We start from the raw sequence: 24598 nt of genomic DNA, 5'->3' as shown, positions 1-24598 counted from the left end.
GTGGGGATTTTGAGTCATTTTTGTACTTTCTGTTTTAAAGTTCCCTAAACCCCAATAAATAAGAATTCTGATTGCCTATTCCCGGGGTGGGGAGAATTTTCTTTACTCTGAATATAAATCCTGTTCATTTCTCCTGATTGATGCCTGGACTTTAGACCTTGACCGTATAGAGACTTCCTGACCCCTTAAGGCTGAGAGCTGTGGCAGACCCTGCCTAATCAATAGTGTTCCGAAAGTATTTATTGTGCCTCATGGAACAAAACACCTCTGTGAAAGAACTTTTATATTCTTATCTGATGACTACATGCTACATGTATTCTCAGCACTTTTCCTCTAAATTGGACATTTTAATACTCTTTAGACTCCCAATTCCCTGGACTAAATCTTTGCTTTAAAAAAAATATTTTTTCCCATTAAGAAATTTGGTACCCATAATCTGTTCAAAGAGCATTATGACTTTTTTCCAAAGTTCTATTGGAAAGTATGCTTTGGGAGGTTTTTGGCTAATTTTTTTAAAAGCAAAACTCAGAGGACAGATACTAAGTGCAGCATTCTGTCCCAAATAGGTATCAAAAGTATAAAGTTAATGCATTTCTGAGTTCTAGGTCTCACCAGGCTGTGACTACAAAATAAGGACTTTATGGGACAAGTTCCACTGGCTTAATGCCAGAAATTGATGCTTCTGCAAAGCATCCCACCTTCTGAATTCCTCAGAGGGCTGTCCCAGATATTCTCCGCTAGTGTCCCGTCATGTCTCCACCAGGAGGTGTTACAGCACGGTGGTTCCGGGCTTGGGCACTGAAGTCAGACAAATGGGGTTTGAATCCCACCTCTTTCACTTCTTAACTTTGTAACCTCATTATGTTTCAGTTTACCTATCTTTAAACTGAGACAATAACAACATATATGTGTGTGTGTGTGTGTGTGCGTGTGTGTTGCTAAATAGGAGAATACACATACAGTGCTTCAGCATTGTCTCAGCACATAGTACTACTTCGGTCAGATGGGAGGCTTTTGGCTGGAAGAAACACAAAACCCAGTTGCGGATGGCCTTAACGTAATAAGGATCTATTCTTCCATTTAACAAGGAGTCTTAAGGTGGAGTGGCTCCAGGATGGCTTGATTCAGTGACTCAACAATGTCAAAAGGCACTTCTTTTCCCACTCTGCAGTCTTCACCATGTCAGCTTTCTTCAGACAGGCTTCTGTCATATGTGAGAGATTTACACATATCATCCAGACAAGAAATTGTCCAGAAGGGGAAAAAAGTCCATCTTTTACTACAGCTTGCTTTATAAGAGTGAAGAAACTTTTCTCAAAAACATGCTTCTCCGCAGAATTCTCTACTTATCATTGGCTAGAATTGCACCACATATCCATGCCTAAGACAGTCACTGGTAAAGAGAATAGATTTACAGTGACTGACATAAATTAACCAAAATTTACCCGATCTAGAGATAAGATCACTTCCCCAGGAATATGTGCCCCATGACGTTGGGAGAAAAAGCAACACAGGGGACTGGTATCTGAATCCCACCTAGAAAATGTAAAAGTTGAGAGAGGCTTGCTTACTATTCTGATGGCGTAGACAAAGAGTTTGCTATCACGTTGGGATTGGACAGCATTCCCAGAGTTAGTGAGCCAAGAATGCATGTTTTCTGGAGACAAAATACAAACGGCATATGAGAGCCATCTGGCAGAGATTAGATTGGGTGCATGAAGGAGCAATAAGCACTCAGCAGAAAGAAGCTAGAGGTATTGCTGGATCCTTGGTGCTGGGTAAAGAATATCAGATAAGCCAGAGATTAGTATTTCTTCCATATCAAGGGAACATAGGTGAGAAAACCTGAGCAAGAGATTTCATGGGGAAACCCTCAAGAGTATCCATGAAGGAAAAATTCATTTTAAATGTCTGCTAGACCCAGAGAGCCTGAAGGCATCTTATGACTGCACAAGTCAAATCAGAATTCTCTTGCTCCCTTTACTTCTCTTTTCTTCTACTCCAGTCCTGGAGGTATCTGAAACTTCAGTTAACAAGCAAGAGGAGAATGAGTGGACAAAGAAGCAAGAAGGTGTCAACCATACTCGCCCAGGTGTCGAATCTGCCTCAGGTCTTAACCTGGGAACAGCAGAGTAGCTCTAAATTATGAAACGGAAAGTTTAGGTTTTATCTGGGACTGCATATTCTTTTATTTTTTTTTTTCTTGAGACGGATTTTCGCTCTGTCACTCAGGCTGGAGTGAAGTGGCGCGATCTCGGCTCACTGCAACGTCTGCCCCCTGGGTTCAAGCAATTCTCCTGCCTCAGCCTCCTGAGTAGTTGGGATTATAGGTGCCCGGCTAATTTTTTCATATTTTTACTAGGGGTTTCACCATATTGGACATGCTGGTCTCGAACTCCTGAACTCAGGTGATCCACCCACCTCGGCCTCCCAAAGTGCTAGGATTACAGGCATGAGCCACCATGCCTGGCCTGGGACTGCATATTCTAAAAGGTAATTTGAGACTGCTTTGTAACTTACAGTGAGTGCCCAGAGCAATAATGAGGTCCACCTAATTTTTTCTCTATAAGCAAGGACAGAATTATTAAAAGTAATTGCAGTTTTTGCCATTACATATATGCATTACTATATATTATTAAATATATAGTAATTAATTATACATAGTATTACTTTTAATTGCGAAAACCACAATTAAGTTTGCCCCAACCTAATTAATGTATTACTATATAATTAAATATATAGTAATTATATACTATGTATATTTACATATTACAATGTATACTACATATACATGTTACATATATGTATATATACTATAAAATATATACCATAATACACATATTACATATATGTATATATACTATAATACACACATTACATATATGTGTATAACTATATAATTAAATATAGTAAATACTATATATTTGCAAATTACTATATATAAATATTACATATATGTATATATACACTATAAAATATATACCATATATACATATTACATATGTGTATACATATTACTATATATAATTAGACATATATAAATATATAGTGTATATAATTAAATATATACTATATATTTACTTAAATTATATATACATATATAATATACATATATACTATAATTATACTATATATAATTACATATATGTATATATAACTAACTATACAGTATATATAATTAAAATAAATTATAAATTATATAGATATATAGATTTAATTATAGCAATATATACTTAAATGTATAAATAAATATATTATATTAATATAGTTTACATTAATATTAAAATTATAAATAATTATATATTATAAAATAATTATATATTATAGAATAATAGTAAATAATATATTATAGAATAATATATATCATTAAATATATGTATATAGATAAGAATGGCAGATATATATGTATTAACTATGTATTTAATATATGTAATAACTGTATATTTATAGATGTATACATATGTATATTCATATAAACAGGTAATTAAATGCAATAATTAAAACAGCATTGGCTAAGAAAAAGATACAAAGATCAATGGAACAGAAAAGGAAATCCTGAAACCTGAGACATAAAAATAGGAAAAATGAGCATAGGAAGTGGGTGAATAGAGAGCAGAGGTTCTGGAATTGAACCCTGAGGCAGTCCAACATGAAAAGAGATGAGAACAAGGGACCAAAAAGGAGTCGCCATTGTGTATAAGGAAAACTGCAGTGCCCTGGAAGCCAAGTGAAGAAGGTGTTGCAGCAAGGGAATTATCAGCTGAGTTAAATGCTGCTAATGGGTCAGGTAAGATGAGAACTGAGAACTCTTCCCTGGTTTTAGTAACATGAGATCACTGATGCTCTTGACAAGGGCAGTTTCAGTAGTGGTGAGATTGATGACCTGATTGGGGTGAGTTCAAGAAAAAATGTTAAGAAATCAGTGGTGAGGGCAGCCATCTCTTTTGAGGAGTTTTGCTATAAAATAGAGCAGAGAAATAGGCAGTAGCTGGAGGGAAAAGTGAGGTCAAAGGGTTCATAATGGGCAGAAGTAACAGCATATTAGTATGCTGATTGGAGAGACCTATTTGAAGGGGAAAAAAAAGACGGTGTGGGAGAGAACAAAATGAGGCAATGTCCTCAGACAGGTTAAATGAAGAATGAAATTGAGGACTGAACTCTGACATGTTTTTCCTATCTTGCCAAATTCCTATCTAAGGGACCTGGGGAGTCACACCCTGCAAGTCATAAAGTCTCATCAGAGGGGCTTTATTTAACCGAGTATTAGGTGGCCTGCTTTCCAACCTGGCTCTGGCATAACATCACATAACAAATAAGGAAAGAAAGAAAAATGCTTAACCCCAAATATATTTTCTTGTCATATCTTGAAATTGCCCTGCAAAGTTGTCTCTTGTGGGAAAAATCTACATTCTGTAGAGAATCTCTTTTTGCTTTTTTTAAAAAAAATCTTTTGTTCCAGATCCAGGAGATAATTAACTAAAAGTCAGGCCCTCTTTTAGGTTCAATAAGAAAACATTTTACAACCTATTCTCTCTGAAGCCTACTAACTAAAATCTTCCTCTGCACAATAAAACTTTGGTCTCCACAATTCTTTGTCTTAATCCAAACATTTCCTTTCTATTGATCTCAGGTCCTTAGACAAACTCAACCAATTGTCAACCAGAAAATTTTAAAGTTTACCTGTGACCTGGAAGCCCCTGCTTCGAGCTGTCCCTCCTTTCTGAACCAAACTAATGTATATCTTGGATGTATTTGACTGATGTCTCATGTCTCTTCAAATTGTAAAAAATCAGACTGTGCCCTAATCACCTTGGGCACATGTTCTTAGGACCTCCTGAGGGCTGTGTCACCAGCCACAGTAACTCATATTTGGCTCAGAGTAAATATCTTCAAATATTTTATGAAGTTGGACTCTGTTTTGTTGACACAATCTAGTTCACATGTAGAGCACTGGCTTCCAGGAGACAGGTACAGGAGCGAAGACAGATAATATGAACAGAAGTTGGTAGGTGGGAGCTTGTGAGAAGATTTTTAATTACTTCTGCATTTTCTCAGTGAAATAGGAAGGTCATCAGCTGACAGTAGGAACAGGGAGATGTGTGTGTTTTGAGGAGAAAGTTTGAAATAGTTCAGGACAATCAATAAATGCCCTAGAAAAATGTAAAATTGCCAGCGGCATTAAGGGCCTACTTGAGATAACTGTCATGAATTGATGTGAGAAGAGTCATGGCGATTCTTCCTGGTCAACTTTAGCTTTGTGAACAGAGGTGTGCAGTAGCAGAAAGTGGGAATTAACCAAGGTTTTGCTTTTCTCAGCAATATATCAAGACAAGAGATGACAAGGAAGGTGAAAATATATGAAAAAGAGCAGTGTTAAGGACTGACCATGGAATTCAAGCTGGGTAAGAAGAGTAAGGACTTCAAGGGAATGAGGGAGGGTGCAAAAGTGGTGTTGTAGGACTTTCCTTAGTTCAGCTAAAAATGGGGTCCTTGTCATATGACCATTAGGCTCACAGACACGTTGAAGGGTGAGAAAATGGAATTTATTGGGTGCAAAGGAAAAAAAGGGAAACAGGGACTCTCAGCAAAGCAAGAGTCCTGCTACCCAGTTTCCCACCTCACAGATTCAACCCCAGATTCCACCTCAGAATAGGAGAAACCAGGCTCCTCCCTGCTGCAAAGGGCATGAACTTCTGTGACTCCACCCCATTCTCCCAGTGCACAGGCTGGTTGGAGTTTCTCTGGGGACCCCTTTATACTTGGCTGTTTCATTCCTCCCTCTAAAGAAGTATATCCAAGTACCTTTAGAATAAGGATACGGACAAAGACCAATCCTAACTGCTTCCTGCTGACAGGGGGCACTGTTTTGGGGAAAATGACAGTCAGCGCTCCCTCAGAGTCCTAAGGGTTCTCAGCAGAAGGGGCCATCATCCAAGGCTCCAGTTGCATGACTGTTTGGAGTTTGATGACCTGAAGGCAAGAAGAGACAAACCAGGTCATTAGAAAACATGTATTAAAATGAGAAAAGTGGGAGGGGGGAGGGTAAGGACAGTTCAAAAATCCCAAGGTCTTTTACCATTTTGCCGGCATGTTGGACTCCTGGGTTCCCTTCCCCTGAGCCCAACCCTAAGCCAACCAGTTTGAGGTTTGGGAAATTAACTTTTCCCAGTTTGGAGGATGCATGCAAGGGGAGTGTCCCATAATATGGAGACACAATTACCTATCAGTGAAGAGAGAACAGAGGAAAAAACAAGAAGAAGGGTTTTTTTTGTTGTTGTTGTTTTTTGTTTTTGTTTTTTTTTTTTAAAGGAGATTCAGGATGCTTTTGAAAGGGGTACAGACTGAAGATGAATGTCTACCCATCTAGAAAGAGGTAAGCAGGCATCCCTGGTTTCTTTCTCTTCCTAGCAGATACCCAGGGTTTGTGAGGGAGAGTAGGAAGAACATCCTCTTTTTTTCTCTGTCCTTGCAGCCCTGAGTCCCAGCGAACTTGGCAGGTACTACGATGAGTGCCAAACAGCTTGTACCCAAGAAGCAGGGAGGGCCTAGAGAATAGAAATTATCTGTTTTCACCCATGTCTCTTTCCCTCCTGCTATCAGTAGCCTTGGAGTTCCCTAGACCTCATTTTTGCAGTGATACTAGTATGACCTTTATCCATGAAACAGGAGGCTTATCTTAATCAGCGGGAATCAGCCATGCTCACCTGCGCTGTGCCTTTTAACTTCCATTATCATCTGCCTCTGGATCCTTTAGATCCAGTTTTCTTTCATAGGGATCCAAAGCTTAGAATTGACAAAATCTGGGGGGACAAAAATGTGTCTTAGTGTGGTAGAGGGGTTGCATGGGCTCCTTATCAATAAGCCAAATGCTACAGTGAAACTGTGGAACCGAGTCTTCCTCCAACAAGGGAGAGAAAAGGATGTCTTGTGACACATTCAGATGACTGGTAGCTAGTTATGCTTGCTAAGATTTGGGTGTGTGGTTCTTGGCTTTGGTTAGCTCCCTTAGTCTTACTTTCCCGAAACGAAACCTCTGAGTGATGGACATCCCGTTTATTCCCAACACCTGGCAGGATTTGCAGGATAATTGCTCAGAACTAGAATATTGATCCAGACTTCTACATTACCCATCCCTTTTGTTCTTTCTGAGCTGCAGCAGGAGATTGCTGGTTGGTTCACAGGAACAAGCAGAGTTGGTCTAAAAATTTAAGCGAAAACCTAAAAACAACTAATGAGCTTATGATTTAATGACAAATGTATGAGTTTTGATACATAATTTATCTCTCTCTAGTCCTCATTTTTGTTAAAAAAATCATGATGGGACGGAGTTGTTTGCAATAGATTTTAATCTTATACTTGACCTGATGATTTGCATAAAGTGCAACAAGAATATTTCTACACAGGCCTTTTGGATTGGCTTTGATGGAATTCTATTCTGCAAGGAATCTCAGATAAGACCTTTTAAAGCTAAGCCAAGCCAGGGGTTTGTATCCTCAAACACCTGTTAGTTGGGTGATCCTCTCCTCTTAAGGTCCCAAGATAAACTTGGAGCTCCTAGGCCTGTTAGAAAGTGATATTCTTCCGTATGATATTGGCAGAAGAATATCACTTTCTAACAGGCCTAGGAGCTCCAAGTTTATCTTGGGACCTTAAGAGGAGAGGATCACCCAACTAACAGGTGTTTGAGGATACAAACCCCTGGCTTGGCTTAGCTTTAAAAGGTCTTATCTGAGATTCCATGCAGAATAGAATTCTAGAACTAGATGTACCATATGACCCAGCCATCCCATTACTGGGTATATACCCAAAGGATTATAAATTATGCTGCTATAAAGACACATGCACACGTATGTTTATTGCAGCACTATTCACAATAGCAAAGACTTGGAATCAACCCAAATGTCCATCAGTGACAGATTGGATTAAGAAAATGTGGCACATATACACCATGGAATACTATGCAGCCATCAAAAAGGATGAGTTTGTGTCCTTTGTAGGGACATGGATGCAGCTGGAAACCATCATTCTTAGCAAACTATCACAAGAACAGAAAACCAAACACCGCATGTTCTCACTCATAGGTGGGAACTGAACAATGAGATCACTTGGACTCAGGAAGGGGAACATCACACACAGGGGCCTATCATGGGCGGGGGGAGGAGGGAGGGATTGCATTGGGAGTTATACCTGATGTAAATGACGAGTTGATGGGTGCAGCACACCAACATGGCACAAGTATACATATGTAACAAACCTGCACGTTATGCACATGTACCCTACAACTTAAAGTATAATAATAATAAATTAATTAAAAAAAAAAATAAAATAAATAAATAAATAAATAAATAAAAAAGAAAGTGATATTCTTTATTGACCACAGGTCAGGAACCCTGTAGAGAAACTACGTAGATAAGGGTATGAGCCCAGTTTTTTCCCCAAGGGGCTGTTATCAGCTCTGTAAGTCAGGCTTGATTCCTCAAAGGGAAGCATACCTTTCTAGTCAAAGCCTTGGTAAAACAACCAGTTTCTCAGTTGCATAGTGTTGCAAAAGAAAAATGGATTCTTATTGCAAGGACCCAAACAACTGTATTACTATAAATTAAGAACACTCACAGATGGTTTCCAAATTCTAGAAGAACCAGGTAGAGAAAAACAAACATGCTCCAAATTTTGTTCACAGGAGTGTACCTTACTCAATTATTAAAGGCCATAAATAGGTCAAAGTAAGTTTCCTCAACTCTGAAAAACAAAACAAAGATCAGCAACATTTCAAGCCAAAGTAAAAAGTATTTGCTTTAGTTTCCTGAGTTCAGTCCATTTAGTTCTTGATTTGCTTGATATTCATGAACATTTCAGCTCTTCATGAGTCCTATACATTTTTCATTTATTCCAGTGTCACAATCTCCAAAGTTATCAAAAACCTGTGTTTGAGGTCACCTGTCTGTAGTTCTATAGCTTATTATAAACCGTCTTTTGAAAAAGATTAGGACAAGACAACAATTGTCTGTGAATAACAAAATGTCCAGGGTAGTTACAGTTAGAAACATGATTGACACAGAAGTGTAGTTATCTCCATGGTTTACAATAACTTAACATAACCTTAATTATGATTGATAGCATACATTTAGATATTAGAATTTTAGAAATCCCTTACAGTTTTGGAACATATATTAGTATTATTCACCAAAATATAACCTAAATAAGATTGAACATCATTTTGTCAATCCCATGTACCTAAACATGTAAAATAATCCTGTTTACCTCTCTTTTCTGAACACTCCAGAGGCCCTCTGATATATCCAAAAAGTCAGGTGTCAGGAAAGAAAATTTTGAAACTGAAGTTTGATTTTAAGAAGCTTGTCAAATATGTTAGCAGTTTAAAACACTCAATGTTATGAAATAGAATTCTAGATGACCATAAATTGCTTATTTTGCCAAAATGACTCAGAAATTTTAAAGAAGCAAAAGCCTTTTATAACACTTTACGAATTTTGCCAAAGAGCAGATCAGTTCCCCAAGAATACTCTGTTGTGCTTTAATTCCAATGCTCAACCTACAGAAAAACCACACAATATGTCCCCCTGAACCTAGTCAATATGTTCACACAGAGAACCTCTTTCACAAGACTAATTTCCACAATCCTTCCACCACTTTTTTGAACCTGAAGCTTTATCCTATTTAAAACAATTCTTGAACCCTAGTCAAGAATTTACATTTTCATGCCTTTGTGTAATCTTTTATTAAAAACACATTTTACTGTTCTTAAACACCTTGCATGTGAATCTATTTTCAGTAGTTTCAATTACATGTTATAATGGTAACTCCTAGCAATTTTAACTTTAATGTAAAACCTGGTAAGTTGTTTTAATTGTGTGTCAGGTGCAGCCAAGGTTTGACTCCTTCCAGCATAATTAAGGGCATGGTTATTTCCATATGTCTCCAGGTCTTTACTACCAAAAAGCAGTTTGTAACCACAAAACACTTAGCAAAGCTTGCATCTGACCTGCATAATTTAGTCAACCCATTTTCATTTTGATGACATCTGCTTTTTACCAATAATCTTTAGGGCTGTTTTTATTTCTTAAATATTAAAGTAACGTGAACTGAAAGGTACCACAGCTTTTATCTTCCCTTTAAAAAATATTTGATCCAAGTGTTGTATCCAAGTATCTTCCTTTAGGCCAATTAATTAGAGCTCCTTTTCTAGACATCACACACAACACATATATAGCTACACAGGCAGAAGAAAACCCAGTCACCAGGTGGAGCCCTTTAAGGGACAGGGCTAGAAAAACATGCAGATATCAAACCAGAAAGGACGAATTCCCTAAGGCAGGATTGCTAAACAAAGCCTTGCCACAGGGTTACAGGCCACACCCCCAAGATGCAAAACAAGATGGAGGCCTGAAGCAAAGTTTTCTGTGAACCATACAGACATGCAAAGCACACCAGTTGGCTACAGCTTAAGACCAGCCTCCAAATCCTTTTTCACAAGTAAAACTTTACAGAGAATATAAACAGTGATTCTTATCATTCTTAGCCTAGAAAAACATCTTCTAAAATGAAAAAAAAACCCTTTCTTAAAAGTCAACTCTTGACCTAGTGGAGAAAAGGAAAGAAAAAAAAAATCTCTGGGTGAGAACCTCTAATTCTTATGCAACTGGGTTCCTCTTCAGGGGGGAGAAACTTAATTGCTGTCAGATGGGAGTTGAACCCCTTGGCAGGGGAAGATGAAGACACTGTGGATGTGTGGCATTCACCAGCCTCAAATGGTTGAGGAGGGGGAGTGAGGATCCACCACTCACCTGTCCATCCAAAAAAAGGAAGGAAAAGGCCATGGAAAGACCCCTGACCCTGGGAGTAATGGGGGTGAGGGCATGGTTTCCCCTACCCTCAGAAGTCCAAAGACGAAAACACTTAGAAATGAGAGGGAAAGAGATTTCTTGGATTGCATCTCACTCTCCATTTCTTAAGCCCCATGTTGGGTGCCAATGCTGTTGTAGGATTTTCTCCTTAGTTCAGCTAAAAACAAGGTTCTTGTCACATGACCATGAGAGATTAGGCTCACAGACACTTTGAAGGTTGAGAAAAATGGAATTTATTGGGTGAAGAGGAAATAAAGGAAAAGAGGGACTCTTAGCAAAGCAAGAGTCCTGCTAGGCAGTTTTGTGCCTCACAGATTCAATGCCAAGTTCCACTCCGGAACAGGAGAGGCCAAGGTCCTCTCCACTGCAAAGGGCACAAACTTTTGTAGCTCCAACCTGTTCCCCCAGTGCACAGGCTGGTCAGAGTTTCTCCAGGGACCCCTTTATACTTGGCTGTCCTAGTGGTATGACTAATGGATTGTAGGATATGGTGGGATGAAAGAATTGTTAAGAGTTAGGGTGGGAATGGGGCATGAACCAGTAAAACAGGAGGTGGTAGTCAGAATCAGATGCTTGAAATTCATATTAAGAAAGAATTATGGATTTTGGTAATGATAAAAACTAGGATTTGATCATAGGAGTAAGTGGCCAATACAGTCTGGAGAACAAGATCATTATTAGAGAAAGCAAGGAACTGAGAAACTAGAAAAACTAATGTAAGATAGATATTGAAATCATCAAGAATTATAACAGAAGCAGCAATGGAATGAGTGACCCCAAGAATAAGGGTGAGAGAAAATGGGATCATTTGCAACAAGGAGAGACAGCAGGTGATATAGTTTGTTGACACAAGATTCAAAGAGAAATTTTAGCAAAAGTGGAGAGTAGTCTTATAGTGGCATTGAAGATTAAGGACAAAAACTAGTCTATCTTCAGGCCCATTGGTGTGAGGGGCATAGGAAAAAAAAGTGACCTCCTGAGAAGGATTCAGGGAAGTAGTTTCAAATAGAACAGAGGCAAAGTAAAGGCTGAAAGAAATGAAAGATTCCAGGGAATTTTACTAATGATTCAATTCGAGTTCCAGAGGGCACAGAAGTGTTTTAGGCACTGGGGATGGAATGTGGATCCAGAAAAAAGGATGTTACAAGTCATATGAGGCTTCTTGTGGTTATAAAATTAACAAGAATCTAAGACATGAAATTCACCTTAATGGTTTTGAGGCACAAAGTTGGCAAGACTTATACTGGGCAGTAGAAAGGGGTGGCAACATCTTTGCAGGAGCTCTACAGAGTTCTGGGATGCCCTACTGACCCTCATGATGACAAAACTGAGGGGTGGTCTTTCTCAGAGTACACTGGACTCAAAGCTCCCTACTGACCTTTCAAATGGTGTTGATAATGGAGAGAGGCTGGAGATGATGGAAGTCTTACACCAAGCATAATGAGCTCCTTTCTTGACCCCTGCTGGTAGATGTACAGAAACCAAGGATCAGAACCTTGAGCATCTGAAAACTGATGGCTAATGTTTAGTGTGTACTATGCCAGGGACATGATAGTTATTAGCACTCTTGATTCTCAAAGCAATCCTTTGAAATAGGTGCTGTTATCTTCATTTACAGGTGAGAAAGCTCATGTTTAATAAGACTGTGGTTTGTCCAATGCCATACCCAGGAAGAGGTGGATAACTAATATGAAAACAGGCAGTCCGACTTTAAAGCATTTGCTTTTATTTTTGAGACAGGGCCTCATTCTGTTGCCTAGGCTGGAGTGCAGTGGTACAATCATAGCTCACGGCAACCTCAAACTCCTGGGCTCAAGTGGTCCTCCTGCTTCAACCTCCTGAGTAGCTAGGACTACAGGCATGGACCACCATACCCAGCTTTTATTTATTTATTTATTTATTTATTTAGAGACAGAGTCTCACTCTGTCGCTCACCATGCCCAGCTTTTATTTATTTATTTAGAGACAGAGTCTCTCGCTCTGTCGCCCAGGCTGGAGTGCAGTGGCATGATCTTGGCTCACTGCAACCTCCACCTCCCGGGTTCAAGCAATTCTCCTGCCTCAGCCTCCCGAGTAGCTGGGATTACAGGTGCATGCCATCATGCCTGGCTAATTTTTGTATTTTTTATTAGAGATGGAGTTTCCCCATGTTGGCCAGGCTGGTCTCAAAACTCCTGACCTTGTGATCCACCCACTTTGGTCTCCCAAATGCTGGGATTACAGGCATGAGCCACCACGCCCAACCATGCCCAGCTTATTTTTTAAAAACTTTTTGTGGAGATGGGGTCTTGATACGTTGTCTAGGTTAGTCTTGAACTCCTGGCCTCAAGTGATCCTCCCATCTTGGCTTCCCAACATACTGGGATTACAAATATGAGCCACTGAGCCCAGTCAGCACCCGCTCGTAAACTGTGTAATATGCCATTTCCGTGGGGAGCTGGCTATTTTAAACTATCTTGGGATTAAAACTTGCTCTTTATTCACTTTTTAAAAAAATCAGTATTTATGTTTGCTCAAAAGTCTTTACAAGTGTTATAAGGCATTTGTTTGGGTTTTAGCATTTGGTGATCTGTTGAAAAATATGAAACAAATTTGGTAGCCCAGGCTATATGACTTCAAAATAGCAGGAATAAACTCTGTTGTAAGCAAGTATTTGAAAGATTAACCTTTTTTTTTTTTCCGAGATGGAGTCTCGCTCTGTTACCCAGGCTGGAGTGCAGTGGTGCAATCTCAGATCACTGCAACCTCCGCCTGCTGGGTTCAAGGGATTCTCCCACCTCAGCCTCCCAAGTAGCTGGGACTACAGGTGCGTGCCACCACACTTGGCTAATTTTTCTATTTTTAGTACAGATGGGGTTTCACCATGTTGGCCAGGCTGGTCTCGAACTCCTAACCTCAAATGATCCACCTGCCTTGGCCTCCCCAAATGCTGGGATTATAGGCATGAGCCACCACAACCAGCCTGAAAGATTAATTTTTAAAGTAATAGATTAAGTGGAGTGTAATGCAGAGGTTATTGCTCCAACAGGATATTTTTAAGCATGTGTTAATTATAAATACTCATGGGTTGGGATAAAATTTCAGTGACAACATTAACACATCACTCAAAAAAGCTCTTCCTGCTCACTTGGGCAGCTCATCCACTAAAACCAGGATGATTCAGAGAAAGTAAGTATGGCCCTTGTACAAGGACAATATGTAGTCAGGAAGTAGTCTATTTTTTTAAGACACTAAGTAGACAATACAACCAAATGAACCTTGAATGGACCCTGGACCAAAATAAACAAATCAGGGCAACTGAGAAATCTGACTATAAACTGTGTATTAGATATTATGGAGTTATTAATTTTCTTACATATGATACAGGTATTATGGTCACGTAAGTGAAATGTCCTTAGTTTAGGAAAAAATATGCTACAGTTTAGGTGGAAAGGGTCATAATGTCCCAACTTGCTTTCAAATGGCTCACCAAAAAAATGTGTTTTTATATATATACACATAACATACATATCTTTATATATACATGTATATGTATAATACATATATACATATAAAACACATAAAGAAAACTAAAAATATTAGCAACTAGTGAATCTGGGCAAAGGTACATGGTGTTCAACTTATCTACGGATTTGAAATCAATCAGTTGAAGCAGTATTTCTAAGTTGACCTGTTGTGTGATTTTGAATAGACTTATCCAATTACATTAACAAGTATAAGTTTATATATATTTTATGTTCATGCCTACAAGTTTATATATTCAAACTGAGGACACATCTAAAAATCAAAAAATAAGCAGCAAGGTAAGGGAAGCACAATAACTGGAGAGACAGAATCAAAAATGGTTGCTGCTGTGAAGCAAGAAATCTTTGATGGAGAAAGGTAGGTGGTGCTGGTAGTGTGTGTGTGTGAAATGGTACAGAATACTGTTTTCTGTTCTTACATTATAAGCCTTATAAAACTAATTTCTCAAATTATATGTATGCATAACTTTTTTTTTTTTTTTTTTTTTGAGACAGTCTCACTCTGTCACCGAGGCTGGCGTGCAGGGGTGCAATGTCAGCTCACTGCAACGTCTGCCTCCTAGGTTCAAGCAATTCTCCTGCCTTAGCCTCCTAAGTAGCTGGGACTACAGGCATGCACAACCATGCCTGGCTAATTTTTTTTTTTTTTTAGTAGATACGGGTTTTCACCATGTTGGTCAGGCTGGTCTCAAACTCCTGACCTCAAATGATCTGCCTGCCTCGGCCTCCCAAAGTGTTAGGATTATAGGCGTGAGCCACAACTTTAATGCTTTTAAAAATTCAATTAATAGTTTTACTTTGCATCCTTGTTCTTACCAATCCCCTAGTTTCCTCTTATTTCATACTGTTTTAATGCTTTACTTAGCATTAGAAGAAATAAAATGAGGTTGATCATCAGAGAACATTAAAATCCCATTGGATAAATATCTATATAGTTTTTGCTTCTTAATAGGCACAAAACTACTACTATTTTCACTTCTTAAGTTTTTTTCTCATGTAGTTATAATGTGGGAGAGGAAAAAATAAACCTCAAGTTGCAAAATGTTATGCTGTATTTAGACATGAAACAGTTAAAGTGAAATTTTGATAGTATAGGGAGCAAAATGTTTATGTAAATGTATAATCATTTTGTAGTTGGCTGAAATGTGATCAATATTGAATGGAATGTTGCTATATTTAGTTTTAAAAGTGGCAAAAACTTAAATCTCTGTTCAAAGATTAATAATTTCTGACTTCTCTTTTAAAAGACAGAAGAGCCAGTAATTAATAAAGACAAGTGTTCAGATTTATTTGGAAATTCACAGTTTCTAATGGCACTACAGCTCCGTAGTTACATATTGAAAATTTTCTTTCCACAACACACAGACCACATAATTTCTCACTCTACCTCTGCTCTCATCTGGACCTCTTTTCAAGGGGCTTCTATAAAATCAGGCCCTCTTGCTCTGAATGACTAATTGTGCAGACAGGAAAGAAATTTAAATCTTCTAAAACACGCTGTTAACCTAAAGCAGCAACTTAAACAAACAAAAAAGGCTTTAAATAAGTCACATTACAAACAATACCCAAGAAAGGTATTAGACAAGTTTAAAAACAGTTATTACTAAAAGTGCTCAATAAGTTATAACTTAAACATCACAACACAAAATGGTCAATTCTCTCCCTTTCAAAAAGAAACATGTTCCACTTTCATTCATTACTGTACAATCACACTAAGAAATCATTGTATTCAAATACAGTTGCTGCCAATTGTTTTTTAAAGACAAAAAAAAAAAAAGAGACACTGACATCACGTACGTATTACCTCTGCACATTTGTAGCCAATACAAAGCAAACATCAAGGAATAATAATCCCTTTAGACTTAACCAATTAGATGAAGCTTGACAAACTCATTAACTGGATCTGTGCATATGTACGCAGGCAGTGATTATATCATGAGACTTGTACTAATTGGCCAAACCTTCAAATTTTATATTCGTACTAATAAAAACAGTGAAAGTTTGGAGGATTAGTGTTTATTGTGTATGTTTAAAATGTAAGCTAAAGAAAACCTTCACAAATGGTTAAGTGTGTTTAAAAGGTGAATTTGTCAAAAATTTGTTTGCATATATCAGTTGTTTGCAAAAAAAGATCCTGTAGGGGTTTTTATTTTCCTCATTGAGTTAGTAACTAAGTAAGAAGTAATCCAGTCTGAATAAGTGAAAATAACAAGAGCATCACCATCTACCTAAAAGAACAGACTTAAAAATTCCATTAAGTGTTCATTTCCAGTGAGTTTGCTAAACAAAGATCCAGTTGGCAAGTCTTTAGGATCTTTAGACTGTCTGACCCACACTGCTGAGCTTCAGGCACAGACCCCTCCAAGCCTTGTAGTGTTTGTAGCTTCAAAAACCTAACACAGTTATAAAAGAAATCAAATAACAGAAAAAGTTCTCCCTCCTCTTCCAGTGGCATTATAAATAGACAAAAGGCACATAAATATGGGAAGGTGCAAGAAATAGGAACAAAGCTAAAGGAAGAGGTTTAGGCTTTCATTCCTATCCCACCTAAGGAACTGGGCTTCCAAATTACTTTTGTCCCAGTAATTAATCTTGTGAAAAAACATCTTTATAAAATGTCTACCATTGTCCTTATAGGAAGTGATCAGCTTTGTAAAACTGTAGCTCATTAACCAAGATTGACACAATCCCATCTACTTTTTAAAAAGGCAGAAACCATAATTTCTGAATGCCTTTCCCATTAATATTTTCTCCCTCCCCAAACCCTTCAAATACCACAGACTGTTCTCCAAAGAACAACAAAAAAGTCTTCAGTATGAAAAGTTCAATTAATTTTAGATATGTCCCGAGACTGCTGTAACACCAAATGTTCCCACGGTGATCTCTTTGTTTCCTTTGATTATGTCATGCAGGCTCGGCAATGATCCCGACTTAGTCTGTATTAGAGTTTTTATCAATTTTCCTTGGTCTTGAACTTTAGATCGCCTTCGTTTTAAAGCCCTCTTCTCAGTTTTTGTCTTTTGAGACTGTCCATTGCACAGACTTGTGCAAGCTGAAATGCCACAAAAATAGGACTCTTCTGACTGTGATGAAGTTTCTGAGCTTCCTTCAGATGGAGGACCTTTATAAGAAGAGTGATAAACTTCTCCTATATTAGAAAAATCTCTCTGGTTCGTAAAGGGCTTTCTTCCTTTTATGTCTCCATTGGCTATGGGGTGCAATGGTTCTGCAGGCTTTATGGTCTCAATTTTTTCAATTTTGTACTTGCAGCGCTTCTTCTATAACACAAGTAAAAGAAAAGTTAGTAATTATACTTCCCATAGTAACCTTATCAAACACCTAGAGAGCTGAGCAAATAGAGAAGTGCCACCTCCTGGTGAAAAGTAAAACAGTATTATAAACAGCACAGAACACATACCTTGTTATGTTCTATGTAGATACTACCATCACCTTCCCAATTTGTAAATACTACTGAATCAAAACTCTTTAAATTGCTTACCTGCTACCTATGAATATAGGTTTAGGGAATGATACTAATATCTGAATACCTACTAACTGCCAGATAGCATAGTTTGCTTTCATGTATTATGGCAGTTATTAACCCTGAAAGGTTGGTATTTTACCCTTGATTCTTAAATGAGAAAAGCAAGGTTCAGATGTTTGGTTCCTTGCCCAAGTTACAATGTAGTAAGTAGCCAGGTTGAGAAGGAATCTTAGGCTATTTTCCTACAAAGCCCAAGTTCTTTCACCTAGATAAAATTACTACTAATTAAAATTAGTATAACTTAATTTGAAAGGCAAAATGAAAAAGCAAAGACTTTGAAGCCAAAATATCCTAAGTACATTCCGAGTTGCTGTTTTTTCATTAAAAAAAAAAAAAAGAGGATAACATCATCTTCAGGTTGTGAGGATTTAGAGAAATGGTGTATGCTCTGTGCTTGGCATGCATTTGGTAATAAATAATGATAATCATCCAAGGATCAACAAATGTTTTTTGTAAAGGGTCAGACAGTAAATATTTTAGACTTCGCAGGTCACATATTTTCTCTCTTGCATGCTGTTCTGTTTTATTTTATCACTCTTTAAAAATGAGAAAATCTATCTGGCTCATGGCCCATATAAAATAGACTACATATGACCTGTGGGTCACAGCTTGCTGACCCCTGTAAATATTTATTTATACCATTACCATGATAGAAAATACACATTCAATTAAAGACTACTTAAAGGTAATTATACCTTGAACCTTTCAACCTCTTTTCTTCATTTATGATCACAAAATATAGCAATAAACTTAAAAAGAAATAAACAATTACCTTCTTTTCTGGAGAAAACTTGAGGGGTTCTACAATGTACAGATCATTTGGGTCTACTGTAAGTGAAAAAAAAGCAGATGTAAAATGTAAAGTGGATTTGGTGGATTTGCTATAATTACATACTGAAATAAGAAAAATCATTCCTTATTATCCTCTAGTAATAGAACCAATTAATTTATATCAGGTTAACTATATATTTATGTATTTTAAATTAGTACGCAAAAAGAGGCAAGGTGGAAGATGATACGATTCCTATACTTGACTGGTTATCTTCAAATAACTATACTTCCTTAAGTTGTTAACTAGTAGCTGGTTATCATCAACCAATACAATAAGGATCTTTCTTTTTTTTTTTTTTTTTTTTTTTTGAGACGGAGTCTCGCTGTGTCTCCCAGGCTGGAGCGCAGTGGCGTGATCTCGGCTCACTGCAAGCTCTGCCTCCCGGGTTCACGCCATTCTCCCGCCTCAGCCTCCCAAGTAGCTGAGACTACAGGCGCCCGCCACCACGCCCGGCTAGTTTTTTGTATTTTTAGTAGAGACGGGGTTTCACCATGTTAGCCAGGATAGTCTCGATCTCCTGACCTCGTGATCCACCCGCCTCGGCCTCCCAAAGTGCTGGGATTACAGGCTTGAGCCACCGCGCCCGGCCGAATAAGGATCTTTCTTTGGGCCTAGCCCTACTTTTACCTGGTAAGAAAAGAAACATTCCTGGGTAAGCGAACACCAAACCTGCAGATCATCTGAATATTTCCCTGAAGGACTAGCCTCTAAACTGTGTCACAAAGGTAGATTAACAATGTGCAACAAGTAGTTGTGACCGTGTTTAGAAGCCAGTTAGAGAAATAAACACAAAAAGATATCCAAGATATTTTTCTCTGTTTATTACTATGATCAAAACTATGAAATCCAAATCTAAAAACAGCTTGAACGTGCAATATATATTACTAAGCAATAATGAATAAACACTTCTGGCATAGTGAATAAATTAGATTTATTAGTTTTAGCCCAAAGTTTCTAAGGTTTCATTACTCTAAGCAGATTCAAGATATATCCCTACCCCACCCCCATACTGACAAAATAGACACATATTTTTTAAAGAGAGGCTATGAGACTTTAATCCTATTCAATCCACTAAAAATAAACAATTTAAGGTCTGACACAGACAAAAGCTTACACATAGCAAATTCACTATAAAAGCTTCCCATTTGGGAAATTTATTAATACAATTCAACCAACTGTAATTTTTTACATTATCTTTCAGAGATTTGAGAAAGTCATCAAATATATGAAAATATCAAAACATCCCTCTAAACAGTCATTTCTATCAGATTACTAATCTTAATTTACTTTCTTTAAAAATGATGTATATTTTTAGAAACGGCTATGTTATTCAGATCAACCTCTACAATGAAAGCAACTAGGTAATGATAGTTTGTTTTCTTTAAAAAAAAATCACTAAAAGCATTGAAAAGCTGCCAAGAAAGTAATCCCTAGGCTAAAACTGAAAGAAAAGTGGGAACCCAGACAATCAAGTGGAAGACAAAAGTCATTTTTGCCCTGAAAACTTTTGCCAACACAAGAATATATGAACTTTGGTTCTCATGGTATCATAAGGGAATGGATCAGAAATCAGGTTCTAGGGCCCACCCAAAGTTTAGTGTCATAAGATACCATCTTCCTGTGTACAGCAAACTGAGACTCCAAAGGATTATACGCTCAGGGAAAGAATGAAACCATGCATGAACTTGCAGTACAAATTATCATCACCTGGTGGCCCAACAAACCTCAAGTCATGAATGTAAGGTATTACACTAATGTAAAACACACAAATTCCCTCTCAAATAAGAACCTATATTCTAGGCCTCAAATATCACTACAAATAATTTTTCAAAGGGAAAAAGTAGCACACAAAGACACAACGCACCTTGAGTAAGAGCTTACAAAGACAATGAACAGATTCACAAAAATTTAAGATACTAGATTTATCAAACACAAACTATAAAGACAATTATGCTTAATATGTCTAGAAAATAAGCTTGAAAATATCTGCAGGAAACAAATAACAAGGAAAATACAGACCTGGATTTTAAAAAAATACAAAAAGAACTCCTGGAAATGGAAAAAATAACTGAAATTGAAAAACCAACAAATAAACTTAGTAACAGTAAGACTGCTAGCCTGGAAGCATATCAGAAGATATCATCCAAAATACAGCACAAAAAGTCAAAAAGGTGGAATGTTTACAAGACAGGGAAGATACACAGAGAAGTAATAAATTAAATATGAGAATCTAAAAGAGACTGGAGCACAGGGAATATCTGGGAGGAAAAAATAATGGTTGAAAATTTCTCAATACCAATAAAAGAAACCTACCAATCCAGAGCTTCAAAGAGCCTCACGAATGTCAAAATGATAAAGAAAAAGGAGAACATTTGTTTTAACTAATGACAAATGAAAGCTCTCAAGAATAAAAAATTAGTAAACGTGGTAAATTTAAATGAACATTAAGTGTAAAAAGAAATACCTTGTTGAGTTAAAATTAAGCAGAAAAAATAGAATTAAAATATACAAGAACAGTAACACAAATAAGACTTGGGACAAATAAGAGTTTTAAGATCTATGTAGGCCGGGTGCAGTGGCTCACGCCTGTAATCTCAACACTTTGGGAGGCCGAGGAGGGTGGATCACGAGGTCAGGAGATCGAGACCATCCTGGCTAACTATAAGACATGAAACCCCGTCTCTACTAAAAATACAAAAGTTAGGCGGGCGAGGTGGTGGGCACCTGTAGTCCCAGCTACTCGGGAGGCTGAGGCAGAAGAATGGCATGAACCCAGGAAGCAGAACTTGCAGTGAGCCGAGATCGCGCCACTGCACTCCAGCCTGGGCGACAGAGAGAGACTCTGTCCCAAAAAATAAAAAAATAAAAAAATAAAAAAAAGATCTATGTATTGTTCAGGAGAAGATACAAGTATTGATGAACTTGAGACTTTGGCAAACATTAATGCTTGTGACTTCTAGGGTAACCAGTAAAAGAACAGAACCAGTACACAACTTCCAACATAATGGCAGTAAAAGGGAATATTTACTTCCCCCCAAGTAAAAAATCTTAATGAATGCATGGAAGGGGAAAAAAAAGAAAAATAAAAAGGGATACCCCTGCCCATCTAATTTTTATAACCCTTACATACCAAAATCCAACATGAGAAAATATTACATGCCAATCTTATTCATATAGGTGCAAAATTCCTAAATAATTATCTAACAAAATTATGTGGAAATAATACATACAATACAAAATTCACACACATATATATCATGACCAACTGGTATTTAAAATGCAATATAAGTTTAACATTAGAAAACTGAATATAACTCATGTTTGTAACATAAAAAATGGAAATAAAATCTAATATAAAAAATCTACAAAATACCTATGACAATAGGTAACACATAATGACAAAATACATAATAAAAAATCCACAAAACATCTATGACAAATACAATCTTAGCAGTAAAACACGGTAAGCTTTCCCTTTGGATCAAGACAAAGATGCCTATCAATTACTTTTATTTAACACTGCTGAAAATGCAAGATAACACAGTTAAGAAAGCAAAGGAAATAAAAGCTATAAGGACTGCAAAGGAAAAAACAAAACTGTCTTTGTTCTCAGTATGTGTACCTGTATTCACTGAAAATCCAAAATAATCTGCAAGTGAACTAGTAAAACGACATTGCTTATATAGAAAGTTCACCCTAAAATTCACGTAAAATCTTAAGCGACCTCAAATAAGGAAAAGAATTTTAAAAAGAAAGAAGTTAGATAACTCACACTTCCAGATTTCAAAACACATTACAAAGGTATAGTAATCAACGTGGTAGAGTACTGGCATAAACACAAATACACCAATAGCACAAAATAAAGAACCCAGAGATAAGCCCTGATGTACATGGTCAACTCATTTTTAAGAAGGGTGCTAAGAACACTCAATGGGAAAAGGACAGTCTCTTCAACAAATGGTGCTGGAAAAACGGAATATTCACATTCAAAAGAATGAAACTGGACCCTTATACTATATACAAAAATTAATATAAAATAGATTAAAGACCTAAATCTATAAAAGTCTTAGAAGAAAACATAGGGGAAAAGCTTCATGACCTTGAACTTGACGATTTCTTGGATATGACCCCAAAGTACAGACAACAAAAACACAATAGACAAACGGGACTTCATCAGACTTAAAAATTGTACATTCAAGGACACAATTCAAACAGTGAAAAAGCAAAATAAAGGATGAAAGAAAATATTCGCAAATCATATTATCTAATGAGGGTTATAATCCAGAATGGAGGTTATAAAGAATTCCCTGAACTTAAAAACAAAAAAATCAAACAATCCAACTAAAAAATGGGCAAAGAAATATTTGTATACCCCTGAACAGCACTACTCACACAACAGCCAAGAGGGGAAGCAATCCAAATGTCCACTTACAGATGAATGGATAAAGGAAATGAGGTATATAAATACCACAGATTGAATATTATTCACCCTTTAAGAGGAAAAAAATTCTATCACATGCTATAATATAGATGAACCTTGAGGACATTATGTTGAGTGAAACAAGCCAATCACAGAAAGAAAAATACTGTATGAGTTCACTTATGTGGGGTATCTGAAGTAGCTGGATTCACAGAAACAGAAAATAGAATAGTGGTTGCCAGGAACTGAGGAAAGGAGAAAAGGGGAATTGGTTAAAGGACACAGTTAAGGTTTGCAAGACAAAAGCATTCTGAAGATCTGTTTCAAAACAATGTAAATATACTTAATGAACTGTGCACTTAAAAATTGTTAAAATGATAAATTTTATGTGATTTTTATCACAATAAGAAAAAGACATGGTCTCTCCCACAGAGCTTAGAGGTAAAATAAGACAAGTAAAAATAGGTAAAATCAAAGCATACTATGATAAGTGCCATAACAAGAAAACTTATCCAACAATAGAAGAAATAAATGAATTAACTACTGGTAGAATCAGGACTAAAGTCAGTCTCCTACGTACTCTACTCAACTTTCTTTACTGGTAAAGATACACCAAGATGACACTGTTGTTTAAAATAGAAGTAATTCTATTATCAGGTGCAAAAAGCTAATCTGTTTGGCCCTAAAAAATTGGATAAAGAGAAGAGAAATTGTAAGATAGTCATGATTTCACTCAAGACTAGAAATGCTGAGAAGTAAAAATCTAATGTATTTTCTAATTGCACGGGTACACCTCAAATAAGGAATGTCTTAGAATATGGAGTAACTGTAAGTCTCATATGCAGCTGATAGAAGGGCAAATTCATAAAACAGTGTGGAAAACTGTATGACAGTATTTACTAAAACTGAACACACACATATCCTATGATCCACCAATCCCATTTCCAGTGTATACCTAACAGAAATGCACAGGTGTTTACCAAAAGTATGTAACAACCTCAAAATGGAAATAATCTAAATGTAAATGAATGATGTATAGTATATGTATATAATGGAGTACTGTAAGGAAAAAAACTAAACAAATGACTATAGTCAATGGCATGGTGAATATCACAATGGTTAGACATCAAAATACTGGCTATTTTGGGAAAGGATGGGCAGTGACTAAAAGAACACAAGTAAGTTTTTGAGGTGCTAATGTTCTACTTCTTAATTTAGGTGTTATTTGCACCTTATTAGCTTAATAAGCTTATTAGCTTAATTATTAGCTTAATTTAGCTGTATTCAGCTTGTGAAAATTCATTAAGTTTCACATATAATTATACTTTCTTGTATGTAATACTTAAATTAAAAATTTCACTTATAAAAAGACATGTCAACCAAAAGAAAAAGAAAAAAGCAAGAAGGAAGAAG

At 36.9% G+C, this 24598-nt stretch overlaps 1 protein-coding gene across 4 annotated transcripts in view; it reads right to left on the bottom strand.

Moving 5' to 3' along the window:
• Nucleotides 1–15652: 15652 nt before the first annotated feature.
• SUCO (SUN domain containing ossification factor) overlaps nt 15653–24598 on the bottom strand; it is an 82147-nt gene continuing 73201 nt past the window's right edge. For all 4 annotated transcript variants that reach the window (XM_001100732.5, XM_015124042.3, XM_028850415.2 and 1 more), the window contains 2 exons: nt 18706–18761; nt 15653–17667 (listed from right to left, as the gene is read on the bottom strand). In XM_001100732.5, coding sequence (XP_001100732.2) covers nt 17224–17667; nt 18706–18761 — 500 coding nt within the window. In that variant the 3' untranslated portion in view covers nt 15653–17223. The remainder of the gene's footprint in view (nt 17668–18705; nt 18762–24598) is intronic.

This window comes from Macaca mulatta, chromosome 1 (assembly GCF_049350105.2).
Source record: "Macaca mulatta isolate MMU2019108-1 chromosome 1, T2T-MMU8v2.0, whole genome shotgun sequence".
NCBI lineage: Eukaryota > Metazoa > Chordata > Mammalia > Primates > Cercopithecidae > Macaca > Macaca mulatta.
Note: the sequence above shows the minus strand (reverse complement) of the source record. Positions and strands in the feature narration are given on the sequence as shown.